This window comes from Heptranchias perlo, unplaced genomic scaffold (assembly GCF_035084215.1).
Source record: "Heptranchias perlo isolate sHepPer1 unplaced genomic scaffold, sHepPer1.hap1 HAP1_SCAFFOLD_56, whole genome shotgun sequence".
NCBI classification, from domain to species: domain Eukaryota; kingdom Metazoa; phylum Chordata; class Chondrichthyes; order Hexanchiformes; family Hexanchidae; genus Heptranchias; species Heptranchias perlo.
Window position 1 is genome coordinate 1,400,124 of NW_027139581.1, and position 13,564 is coordinate 1,413,687.

The 13,564-nt window shown below is 44.5% G+C and overlaps 1 protein-coding gene across 1 annotated transcript; it reads right to left on the bottom strand.

Moving 5' to 3' along the window:
• Positions 1-1,589: 1,589 nt before the first annotated feature.
• On the bottom strand, positions 1,590-5,156 carry LOC137315732 (probable G-protein coupled receptor 139). The gene is made up of 2 exons (XM_067980233.1): positions 5,060-5,156; positions 1,590-2,488 (listed from the first exon to the last, which is right to left on the bottom strand). The coding sequence occupies exons 1-2, from the start codon at positions 5,154-5,156 to the stop codon at positions 1,590-1,592; spliced, it is 996 nt and encodes a 331-aa protein (XP_067836334.1).
• Between the last annotated feature and the right edge of the window lie 8,408 nt (positions 5,157-13,564).

The window sequence follows — 13,564 nt, forward strand, 5'->3', positions numbered from 1 at the left end:
TGTCTAACGAAGCTAGTTGATTTTATTGAGGAGCTAATTAATGTGGTAGATTAGGAGTGTCTATGGATGTTATTTATATGAACTTCCAGAAGGCGTTCGACAAGGTTCCATATAAGAGTCTGTTGACAAAATCGAGAGTGCATGGAATTGGAGACAACCCATTGGCTTGGATAGGGAATTGGTTAGGAGGTAGGAGACAGAGAGTGGGGATAATGGGTATGGACTCAAATCAGCAGGATGTGACTAGTGGTGTCCCCAGGGATCTGTACTGGGGATTCAGCTTTTTACTATGTTTATAAATGACTTGGATGAAGGAATAGAGAGCCGTATATCTAAGTTTTCTGACGACAGTAAGTTAGGAAGCACAATAAATATTGTAGATGGGAGCAGATAGTTGCAAAGGGACGTTGAAAGATTAAATGAATGGGCAAAACTGTGGCAGATGGAGTTCAATGTGGAAAAGTGTGAGGTCATCCGCTTTCGACCGAAGAAAGATAGATCAGGGTATCTAAATGGTGAGATGCTCGGGACTGTGGAGGAGCAGAGAGATTGCAGGGTCCAAGTCCAGAAATCACGAAAAGCTGAAGGACAGGTACAAAAAATAATTGAAAATCGAATGGAACTTTGAGCCTGATCAAAAAGGGCTGGAACACAAAGGGTGGAAGTTATGTTAAAGCTGTGCTGAGCTCTGGTTCGACCCCATCTGGAGACTGAATTCACTTCTGGGCAGCGCACCTCAGGAAGGATATATGGGCCTTGGAGGGGGTACAGCACAGATTCACCTGAATGATACCGGGGCTAAAAAGGTTAAATTATGAGGACAGACTGCACAGACCAGGCTTGTATTCCCTTCAGTATAGAAGATTAAGGCCTGATCTAATGGTCGTATTTAAGATGATTAAAGGATTTGATGGAGAGAAACTATTTCCTCTGGTGGGGGAGTCCAGAACAAGGGGGCATAACCTTAAAATTAAAGGCAGTCCGTTCAGGGGTGATGTCAGAAAGCATTTCTTCACACAAAGGGCAGTGGAAATCTGGAACCCTCTCCTCCAAAAAGCTGTTGAGGCTGGGGATCAATTGAAAATTTCAAAACTGAGATTGATCGATTTTTGTTAGTCGAGGGTATTAAGTGTTACAAATCCAAGGCGGGTAAATTGAGTTAATATACAGATCGAACTTGATCGAATAGAATGGGGGAACACGCTCGAGGGTTGAAATGGCCGACTCCTGTTCCCCTGTTCCAAAGGTGAAGTAATATTATTCTTAAAGTATGATTCTCTGGTCCTCACACCACGGGCTGCATGTGTGCCCCGCCCGCCCGCTTTGTGTAAACACATGAAACAAGAGCCTGGCGGACGGGAGCTTCATCCACCCGCCCCAGGCCGCACCAGAGGGCTAAACGGGGCTAAAAACCAGCAGGTATCAAGCGGGACTGATCTCCGCGGACTTCCCCACCTCCACCGTCCCTGTTAGTCACTAAATCAGGGCGGTGAAAGATGAAAACCTGCCGTACTGTGTTTGCATCACAGAGGTGAGGGGATTGGGCAGAACACCAGACCAACACCTTGTGATCATGGAAAGTCTTCTCATTATTTAATGAATTTAACAATTCCAGTAAAGGGATATTTCACCACATTCTTCAACGCCTCTCTGAATTTAGTCTGGGTCACGGCATAAATACACGTGTTGGTGCAGCAACTCAGGAGCTGGAGCATAAATCCCAGTTCTTGTACAAATTTAGGTAGAATCACAGGAATAAAGTCTAACACATATAATCGTTTCCATACAGAAAACAAAAGAAACACCGCCCATAACAGGATAAAATTCCCCGATATAACAAACAGTAAAATGATGGATTTCCTTCTCTTCTCCATCTCTGGGTCACTGGGACTCTCCCCACTGCTGTGGGCCCGGAGTTTCCTGCGGACTCTGCTCGACACTAAAATGTGTCTGACGGTGAAAGCATTGAGCAGCAGAATCAGAACAAATGGAACAAATGGGGTTACAATATAATGAAGGAATTCAATTGCTGTCCACACCTGTGAATAACGAACATAACGTGATGCAAAACAAAACCAGGGAGAATTACTAATCCAATATTCACCTCCAAGCATAAAGTACCAGAAAGTGTTCTTCACACAGAACAGCACACTCACTGTTCCCAGAACCACAGCCGCCGTTTTCTCGGTGCAATATTTTGTTTTCAGCTTCTGGCAACAAATAGCCACAAATCGATCAAAGGTGAAAGTGACTGTGAACCAGACAGAACAGTCTGTGGCTGCGTAAAGCAGGACGGCGTGGATATTACACAATTTAAAGCCCCACATGAACTGAAACTGAGTCCAATAAAGCATAGGAATTTGCCTGAATATCAGATCAGTGATAACGACCAGCAGATCCGCCGCTGCCATGGACACCAGGTAACGAGTGACACATTTGGAGAGACCGCACCTTCCTCGAGACAGGATCACAATCGTTACTAAGTTCACTGTAAGGAAGAGAAAAACAGGGAATTGTACATCAGACTGAGAGTAAAAGCAGCAGCCTGGTCGCTCATCCCTGGGAACATTCTACTAAATCTCCTCTGCACCCTCTCCAAGGCCTTGAAATACTTCCGAAAGTGTGATGCCCATAATTGGAGACAATTGGACAGCTGAGGCCTGACCAGTGATTTATAACCAGTGGTTAGTCCACTCTTGGAGTATTGTGCACAGTTGTGATCTCCATTAATAACAATGGTTTAAAGGCACTGGAGTGAGTGCAAAACAGATTTACAATGATGATACCAGAACTGAGAGGATTTACTTATCAGGAGAGGCTGAACAGGCTGGGACTCTTTTCTCTCCTTTTTTTCACTTGTGGTGTAGTGGGGGGACAAAACTCGTGGTCACAAATATAAGATAATAACCAACAAATCCAATAATCAGTTCAGGGGAGACTGAGTTACCCAGGGACTGGTTAGAATGTAGAGCTCGCTACCACAAGGAATAGTTGAGGCGAATAGAATAGATGCATTTAAGCGGAAGTTAACTAAGTACAAGAGGGAGAAAGGAATGGAAGAATATGCTGATAGGGTGAGATGAAGTAGAATGGGAGGAGGCTCGTGTGGAGCATAAACACCGGCATGGACCAGTTGGGCCGAATGGCCTGTTTGTGAGCTGTAAATTCTATGTAATTCTATGTAACCCGAGTTTAGGAATTTTTAAATTGAGGCTTCGCTCGACCTTGAGCCAATGTAGGTCAGCAAGCAGAGGGGTGATGGGTGAACGGGACTAGGTGCGAGTTTGGATGCGGGCAGCAGAGTTTTGGAATAGCTCAAGTTTATGGAGGGTGGTGGGAACACCGGCGAGAAGAGCATTGGAATAGTCGAGTCCGGAGGTTAAAAAACCGCGGATCAGGATTTCAGAAGAAGATGGGCTGAGGCTGGGGCAGAGACGATGATGTTAGGGAGGTGGAAGTCGGCGAGCTTGGGGATGGAGAGGACATGGGGACAGAAGCTCAGCTCAGGGTCAAATAGAACGCCTACTAGTCCGGTTCAACCTCAGACTGTGACCAGGGAGGGGGATGGAATCAGTTGCGAATGAACGGAATTTGTGATAGGGGCCGAAGACAATGGCTTCAGTCTTTCTAATGTTTAAATGGACGAAATTTCTGCTCGTCCAGGATTGGACGTTGGATTCGCAGTGAAGGGGTCGAGAGAGGCGGTGGTGAGAAACAGCTGGGTGTCAGTTACATGTGGAATCTGACTTTGTGTTTTCGGATGATGTCGCTGAGGGGAAGCTTCAATTTGTGAAATGGGAGGAGGTCAATGATTGTTCCTTGTGGGACACCAGAGATAACGGTGTGTGGGCGGGAAGATGAATCATTACAGGAGATTCCCTCGCGAATCCTGAATTGATAGGAATGGAAGCAGGCGAGGGCAGTCCCACCCAGTTGGACAACGGACGAGAGGCGTTGGAGGTGGCTGTTGCGGACACCCGTGTCAAAGGCTGCAGACAGGCCAAGAAGGAAGAGGAGGGATAGTTTTCCACGGTCAGTCACATGGGATGTCTTTTGTGACTTTGATTCGGGCCGTCTCAGTGCTGTGTCAGCGGTGGAAACCTGATTGGAGAGGTTGCTAATGCATTTGCAGGAAAGATGGGCACAGATTTTGGAAACGACAACACGTTGAAGGAGAGGAAAGGGAGGTTGGAGATGGGGGCCGTAATTTACAATGACCGAGGGGTCATGGATTTTTTTTTGAGGATGGCGTGATGACGGCAGATTTGAAGAGGAGACGAGAGAGAACCGTGAATAAAAGGGTTAACTTTCCCCCTTTGGACATTAGATTTGGACATTGTAAGTTTAAACTGCAAAGGCAGCAATGTGCAGAAACTTTGAGAAGCTTCGGTTTTCAACAACAACTGATAAGAATGAAAGCAACGATGAGTAGAAGCTTCGAAAAGCTTCGAACTGGCTTCTGGTTCTCAAAACAACTAAGAACCTTAACAGATAACAACTTGGAAAAAACAATGCTGAAACAGTTAGAAACCCTTGGGAAAGACAATTCAAGTTACTTGTCCACAGGTAACAGGAGTTTTAAGATCTGCTGGTTATAGTTAATGACACTGATCTGTGGAAACCAGCGCGAACAGATAGGTCACCAATACACTCTGAAATATTGGACAATATCCAATAATGATTCAGCTCCAGGCAGCTGTCTTACTCTTTGAACAAATATTTCTGATCCGATACTAGGGTTCAGTGCAGAGAGCAGACGGCAAACTGTTCAATAAAGAGAATCGTCCACCAACATTCCTTGTGTACGAGACTCAAATAACAGGCAAATCCTAAAAAATGACCATCAGTTGAAGAAAGTTATGAAAAGTAAATGGTGTTCATCGAACTGAGGCAGTGAATCGGCAACTGTTCACATGTTAAATGAAGGAAACAAGGTGCATTACCAGACACTGAACAAGAGGATTACACTGAATACAATTAATAACCGGGTCTAAAGGACAAGGACAGTAAATACAATTAAACATGGTTTACAGAATAAACTGCTGAAATAATGACTTACCAGGAACGCCAACAGCAGCGAGGAGCGGATAGTAAATCAGTTGCACATCAATAATTGCCCACAGAATCCGAAGCTGAATTGGAATATACCAGAACATTCTTTCATTATCTCTGAGATCCAATGATCACTGTTTGTACTGGAGGCAAAGCTGCATCAAACACTCTGATGTGACGCCTTGAAAACAGTCCCTATTTATGGCCTGAGGGAACTCTCCAGTGAGACAATTAAACGACACATTGACATTAATTGAGGTCAGTAAACAAACAGGTTAGGTAAATCCCTTAACACCGTCACTCCATATTGAAAATTACAGGTAAACAAGCATTTTACTGATGTGAAGTGAAGCTACCGAAAGTTCTGAATATTACTTAAAGAAAATTATGTAAAAAAAGAAAATATGAATCCCGCAGTCTGACAGTACTGATGTGAAGAGAGAGCAGCTTCACTGACAGAGTTCAGATTATTTCTGTGAATTCAGCCGGCAATTTCAGAATTTTTCAAATACGTTTTCTGGGGTGGAGTTAACAAAAGTGCAAAAGACAACAAGGATAGATTAAAGTAATGGTCAGTCAGTATATATTGGGACTGATAATATAGTGGTCAGTAAGGATACATGGGGACTGAAAATATAATAGTCAGCAAGGATACATTGGGGCTGATAATACAATGGTCAGTAAGGATACACGGGGGCTGATAATACAATGGTCAGTAAGGAGACATGGGGGATGATAATACAATGGTCAGCAAGGATACATGGGGGCTGATAATACAATGGTCAGAAAGGATACACGGGGACTGATAATACAATGGTCAGTAAGGATACACGGGGGCTGATGATACAATGGTCAGTAAGAACACATTTGGTGTAAATGCAATGTCCTTTACGGATACATGTGGGTGACAACTGAATGTTTTGTAAGGATTCTTGAATGCAGATAATGCAATGATCATTAGCGGGGTTTGCTCATGCAATGGTCAGAAGAACACATTTGTGTGATAATGTAATGGTCAGTAAGAACACAGCGGAATGATAATACAGTAGTCAGTAAGAATACCTGGGTTTATACTACAATGGTCAGTAAGGATACATGGGGTGTGATACTGCCATGGTCAGTAACTGTAAATGGGGCAGATAATATAATGGTCACCAATAATGTGTAGGGGTGATAATACAATGGTGAGTCCGGATACTTGAGATGTGATAATGCAATGGTCGATCAGGATACTTGGATGCAGATGATACAATGGTCAATTATGATACATGGGGGTTATAATACAATGGGCAGTAAGGATACTTGGGGGCTGATAATGTAATGGTCAGTAAGGAGAGATGGGATTGATAATACAATGGTCAGTAATTATACATGGGGTGTGATAATGCAATGGCAGTAAGGATACATCGGTGGTAATAATGCAATGATCAGTAAAAATACACGGGGCTGATAATACAATATTCATTAAGGATACACGGGGCCGTTAATTTAATGGTCAGTAAGAATACATAGGATCTGCCATTTACATGCTTATTTAGGATACTTTAGGCAAATAATACAATGGTCAGTAAGGATACATGGGGTCTGATAATAGAGTGGTCTGTAAGAACACATGGTGGTGGTAATACAATGGTCAGTAAAGGTACTTGGACACAGATATTACAATTGTCAGTACGAATACATGTGAGTGATAATGCAATGGTCATTAAGAATACATGAAGGTTCATAATAGAATGGCCAGTCAGAATACATGGGATTGATAATCCGTTGGTCAGTAAGGATACACGGGGAGTGATAATACAATGGTCAGTCAGGATACACGGGGAGTGATAATACAATGGTCAGTCAGGATACATGGGGGCTGATAATACAATGGTCAGTCAGTAAAAATGGGGTGATCACAGAATGGTCAGTGTGGACACATATTGTGTGATAATGCAATGGTCAGTAGGAATACATGTGGTGGGATAATACAATGGTCAGGAAGAGTACCTGGGATGTGTCAGTGCAATGGTCAGTAAAGATACTTGGATGAAGATAATACAGTTGTCAGTGAGAATGTATGTGGATGAAAATAAAATGGTCAGTAAGAATACAAACAATTGTCAGTAAGGATATATGTGGTGTGCTGATACAATGCTGAGTAAGAATACATGGGAAAGATAATGTAATGGTCAGTAAGAAGATATGAAGGTGGTAATGCAACAGTCAGTCAGAATATATGGGAGCGATAATACAACAGGCAGTAAGTATACAGGGGCTGATAATACAATGGTCAGTAAGTATACAGGGGCTGATAATACAATGGTCAGTAAGTATACAGGGGCTGATAATACAATGGTCAGTAAGTATAAACGGGGGCTGACAATGCAATGGTCATTAAGTATACATGGGAGTGACAATAGAATGGTCAGTAAGTGTACACTGCGGCGGATAATACAATGGTCAGTCGGTGTACATGCGGACTGATAATACAATGATCATTAAGGACACATGGCGACTGATAATACAATGGTCAGTAAGGATATATGGGGGCTGATAATTCAATGGTCAGTCAGGATACATGGTGGCTGATAATACAATGGTCAGTAAGGATACATGTGGACTGATGATACAATGATCAGTAAGGATACATGTGGACTGATGATACAATGATCAGTCAGGGCACATGGGGACTGATAATACAATGGTCAGTGAGGATACATGGGGACTGATAATACAATGGTCAGTAAGGACACATGTTGACTGATAATACAATGGTCAGGAAGGACACATGGGGACTGATATTACAATGGTCAGTCAGGATACACTGGGGCTGATAATACAATGGTCAGTAAGGATACATGGGGGCTGATAATACAATGGTCAGTAAGGATATATAGGGGCTGATAATTCAATGGTCAGTAAGGATACATGGGGTCTGATAATACAATTGTCAGGAAGGATCCATGAGGCAGATCTTGCCAGAAATCGCTCGGAGCGTCGAATCGACGATCATTGCCGCTCCTTCGATTTAAATTAACGAAATTCCTTCCAGCGGGCTTTTCGGCGTCGAATTGTTTGAATTGGACCATGAATCCAATCCTTCTCAGTCCCCCGAACCTCTGAGCAGCGTTGGTTGCCGCGGCTGGAAATGTCTGTGAGAGGAGAAGACACGCCCACAAAATCTGTCAGGAAGTGAAGTCACGCCCACAGCTCCAGCCTTCATTGCTCAAAGAGGTGAACAGACTTCTCATTGAAAGTTAGTGTTCTTCATGTAATTGTTAATTCAAAACAAAGTTTTTTATAAAAAGCCGAATTTAAATGCATTTTTAAAAAGCAGTGGAAACTTAAATAAACAGTCTTTAAAAAGGAGTGTAAAATAAAATGAACTATTTTTGAAAAGGCTGTTTTTACACTGAGAAAAATGATGGAACAGCAAAAGATGAATGAGAAGAGGTGAAACAAATGTTGTGATGAAGACCTCTCCACACTCCTCAATGAGGTTGAGGTGAGGCTTCGGGGCTTCTGGGGAACGGAAGTTTCGGGCGGCACAGAAAGTTAGCTTGTTGGTGTGGAAGGGGGTGGCACAGGTTCTGAGCACGAACAGCACCGTGTCACGGAGAGCGGAACAGGGCCGCAAAAAATCAATGATTTAATGCAGTCGGCCAGGATGTATAGAGAGTTAGAGAAATTCAAAAGTTCAGATTTAAATGTGCTGAGTTTAACTAATGCATAAACACAGGTTGTTTCTGGGTGGTGTGGTCAAGGTTCAATCTAATGGCAACTGGTCGTAAAACTCAGTTGCCATTGTGGACCGGCCTCACTAAATGCTTTTAGAGATCTTTTATCCCTACTCCAGAGATTTGAGGTGTTAAATTACAATTAGTGAATTAGACCCTGTCTCCAAACCCCCAACTTATCTCTCTCACACAAACAAGCACAATCTGATTTTTATTGTTCAATATCCTGTAGTGTAAAATGGCTTTTAACAACCGTGAGAGGTCGAAGACCGGCGGCGGTTCAGCCTTTATGAGGGAGATGACCGAGCATGAAGAAAGGGCCACTCAGCTGCAGGGCAACACTTCCAGTTTCGTGCCTGGTGACCGATGAGACACTGGAGCGAGGAAAGGTGAGTTTCACATTCCTCTATTGGCCAGCTGCATGTTTAAAACCTGCGTGTTGTCTGAAGGATGGGAAAAGGAGATTCGAGTCTGACCATGGTCGTGCAGCGTGTGGGCGTCTGTGATGTGACCGATGAACATGCTTCACCAGTGGAACATTTTGTTCTTCCTTCCCACAGGTGCACAGCCGTCTGAGGACACTCGGGCTGCAGAAGGTGGTGAGTCGGCGGCGGCAGAGAGTGATGGTGTTTGTGCTGCAGAGGGTGATGGTGTTTGTGCTGCAGAGGGTGATGGTGTTTGGGCTGCAGAGAGTGATGGTGTTTTTGCTGCAGAGGGAAAAAAATCAGGGCTACGGGGGGGGGGGGGGGCAGTGGGAATAACTGGAATGCTCTTGCATGGAGCCGGCACGGACCGAATGGCCGAATCGCCTCCTTCCGTGCTGTCACCTTTCCATGTTTCTCTGATGCAAATTGAAGAAGATTTCAAGTGAGCAGTATCAAAATGCAACAACTACCAGGAGTGGGGTACGAACCCACGCGGGTATAAACCCATGAGAGTTGAAGTCCAACGCTTTAACCACTCGGCCATCCTGGTCGTTTCGCAGTTTAGCGTGGTGTGTAATATTCTTGAGTCTCACTGCTTCATTTTCATTGTCAGTCAAAGTCCAGGATGAAATGATGTGTGGAGCGGGGAAAGTGTGACAGAGAGAAACTCTGAAAAGCGTTGAAGAAGTGACACACACGCTCAGACACATGACACACACACACACACACAGCCAGGTACACCTCCATGTGTGAGTGTGTGATGTGTCTGTCCGTGCGATCCCCGTCCGTGCCGGCTTCAATTTTTAATGAAATGACCCATTTGATGTCAGTTTGTTGAACTTTCCACGGTCCACTGTTTGAAGAAGACTCACCGTTCACATTTCCATCTCTCTGTTGGTTAAGATCCAGAATAAAGTGATGTGGGGTGCGAGGAAAAGAGTGATAAAGAGAGACACTCAGAAAGAGAGAGAGACACTGGGACAGAAAGAGACTCTCTCGGTCTGTCTGAGTCTGTGTCAGTCTCTCTCCCTCCATCTGTCCAATACCCGCAGATTTGAGAATCACAGGGTCAAAGAAGGAAACAGATTGGAACACATTGAGCCTGTGTCCTGTTTCAAAACCGACTCCCAGGAAAACGGCTCCGGTTGAATCGTTAAATGGTCCAAGTTATTCCGGCCAGTTTGACCTCCTCCCTGAGATGGCGAGACACGGGGACGTGGGGCGATTGAAAGGCTTCGGAAAAACCAGTTCCAATTGGATATTCTCCATCGTGGTGAGATATCCCCCCTCAGCCAGGGATTCAGCTCCCCGACGGGGAGGAAGCATTTTTAAGACGCCAATTACAAATTTTACTTCTTTGCCTCGCTTCTTCTTCAAAAACGACAGAGAAAAATAGAACAGAAAAAGAATGAAACAGGTGATTGTCACTTTCAGAATATTATTGAGCGGAGACTGTTTGGGGACTGAATTCTTGGGGCCCGTCTGTTGCAGAGCACAAATGTGTTCCGATCTGTTTCCTTCTTTGACCCTGTGATTCTCAGATCTGCGGGTATTAGAGAGAGAGAGGGGGAGAGACAAACAGACAGAGAGAGAGAGAGATACAGAGGGAGAGAGACAAAGACTGATCCTGAGAGACACCTTGAAACATGAAGGTGGGGGGAGAGATTTAACGATTATTCCTGTGTGTGTAATATACCTGTTTGTGTGTGTGTCTCACTTTTTCCAACGTTTTCTGAGTGGTTCTCTCTTTCTCTCTCTGTCACTCTCTCCCGCGCTCCCCACATCACGTTATTCTGGACCTTGACGAACAGAGAGATGGAAATGTGAAAGGTCAGTCTTCTTTCAACAGTGGCCCGTGGAAACCAGGGTTCAATTTCCCGACCGGGAGGTTATTGTTTTTTTGCCTTTAAAAGCTTCACTTTCATTTCTCTTGCAATTTATCTCCAAGTGGAGGTTTACCAGAAAGATCCCACATACAACAATGAAATGGATGGTCAGTCAATCTGCGTTTTGGTGGTGTTAGTTGAGGGAGGAAAGATAACTTCCTTAATAATGGATTCTAACATTTTCATTTTAGGCACAGACACACACAGCCATGTACACACGCAGACACTGATACACCGATAGATACTCACACACAAAGGTACACACACTGAGAGACAGACACACACAAAGGTACACAGACAGAGAGACAGACACACACAAAGGTACACAGACAGAGAGACAGACATACACAAAGGTACACAGACAGAGACAGACACACACAAAGGTACACACACACAGAGACAGACACACACGTGTAGATTGAAACGCAGAGATGAAAGGTCATCAAATAAATGGATAAAATAGGTTCACTGAAATTTGAAGCGTGTCTCCCGCCGTCTCTGGTGAGTGTCCTTTCTGTGGCCACGCCGGCTCCTCGTTAATACAGTGCTGAGTATCCCCGCCTGTCACTCGGGGGACCGCGGGTCAATTCGCAAGACGGGGAGATTATACATTTGCTGCTTTTAAATGGTTCGCATTCATTTCTCTTGCAGTTTTCTGAGTGCTTCTGTGTCCTTCCTTCTCTCTGTCACTCTTTCCTCATCCCCAACAGCATTTTAGTCAGGACTTTGACTGACAAAGTGATGAAAAATGACACAGAGCCGCAGAACTGGTCCAGTTGTCAGCCGTCGCTCAGTGGGGAGCACTCTCGGCAGCGAGCACACAATCTGCTGAAAGAAGGCTTGTCTTTCACATTTCAATCTCTTTGTCAGTAAAGATGAAATGATGTGGGGAGCGGGGGAAAGAGTGACAGAGGGAAAGAACGATAGAGAGACACTCGGAAAAGCTTTGAAGAAGTGAGACACACACAGACAGACACATGAGACACACAGCCATCATAGAATCTAAGAAAATTTGCGGCACAGAAGGAGGCCATTCGGCCCATCGTGTCCACGCCATCTGAGAAACGAGCCACCAAGCCGAATCCAACCTTCCCGCATTTGGTCCGTTGCCCTGCAGGTCACGGCTCTTCAGGTGCACATCCAGGTATTTTTGAAATGAGTTGAGGGTTTCTGCCTCTATCACCCTCTCAGGCAGTGAGTTCCAGATCCCCACCACATTCTGGGTGGAAATGTTTTCCACATTTCCGCTCTAATCCTTCTACCAATCACTTTAAATCTATGCCCCCTGGTTAATGAACCCTCCGTTAATGGAAATAAGTCCTTCCTATCCACTCTATCAAGGCCCCTCATAATTTTGTACACCTCAATCAAATCTCCCCTCAGCCTCCTCTGTTCCAAGGAAAACAACCCCAGCCCATCCAATCTGTCATCATAGCTAAAATTCTCCAGTCCTGGTAACATCCTTCTAAATCTCCTCTGCACCCTCTCTAATGTAGTTACATCCTTCCTGTAATGTGGTGACCAGAACTCTGCGCAGTACTCAAGCTGTGGCCTAACTAGTGTTTTATACAGTTCCAGCATAACCTCCCTGCTTTTATATTCTATGCCTCCGCTAATAAAGGAAAGTATCCCGTATGCCTTCTTAACCACCTTATCTACCTGTCCTGCTACCTTCAGGGATCGGTGGACATGCACTTCAAAGTCCCTCAATTCCTCGACACCTTTCAGTATCCTCCCATTTATTGTGTATTCCCTTGCCTTGTTTGCCCTCCCCAATTGCATTAACTTTACACTTCCCTGGACTGAACTCCATTTGCCACCTATTTGCCCACCTGACCAGTCCATTCATATCTTCCTGCTTTCGTTTTCCAAAATTCACTGGATACAGGCGTATTGCCAGAGGATTGGAGGACTGCTAATGTTGCACTGTTGTTTGAAAAGGGACCGAAAGATAGGCCAGTCATTCTCACCTCGTGGTGGGCAAATTATCGGAATCAATTCTGAAGGACAGGATAAACTGTCATTTAAAAGGACAGTCAAGGACAGTCAGCACGGATTTGTTAACGGGAGGTTGCGTCTGACTGACTTGATTGAATTTTTCGAGGAGGTGACCAGGAGGATCGATGGGGGTAGCGCAATTGATGTAGTCTACATGGATTTTAGCAAGGCTTTTGACAAGGTCCCACATGGCAGATTGGTCAAAAAAGTAAAGGCCCATGGGATCCAAGGGAATGTGGCAAATTGGATCCAAAATTGGCTCAGTTGCAGGGAGGAAAGTGTTAACGTCGACGGGTGTTTTTGTGACTAGAAGGCTGTTTCCAGTGGGGTGCCGCAGGGCTCCGGTATTAGGCTCTTTGCTTTTTCTTGTGCACATTAACGATTTGGACTTAAACGTAGGGGGCATGATTAAGAAATTTGCGGATGACACAAAGATATGCCGTGCGGTTGATAGTGAGGAAGAAAGCTATAGACTGAAGGA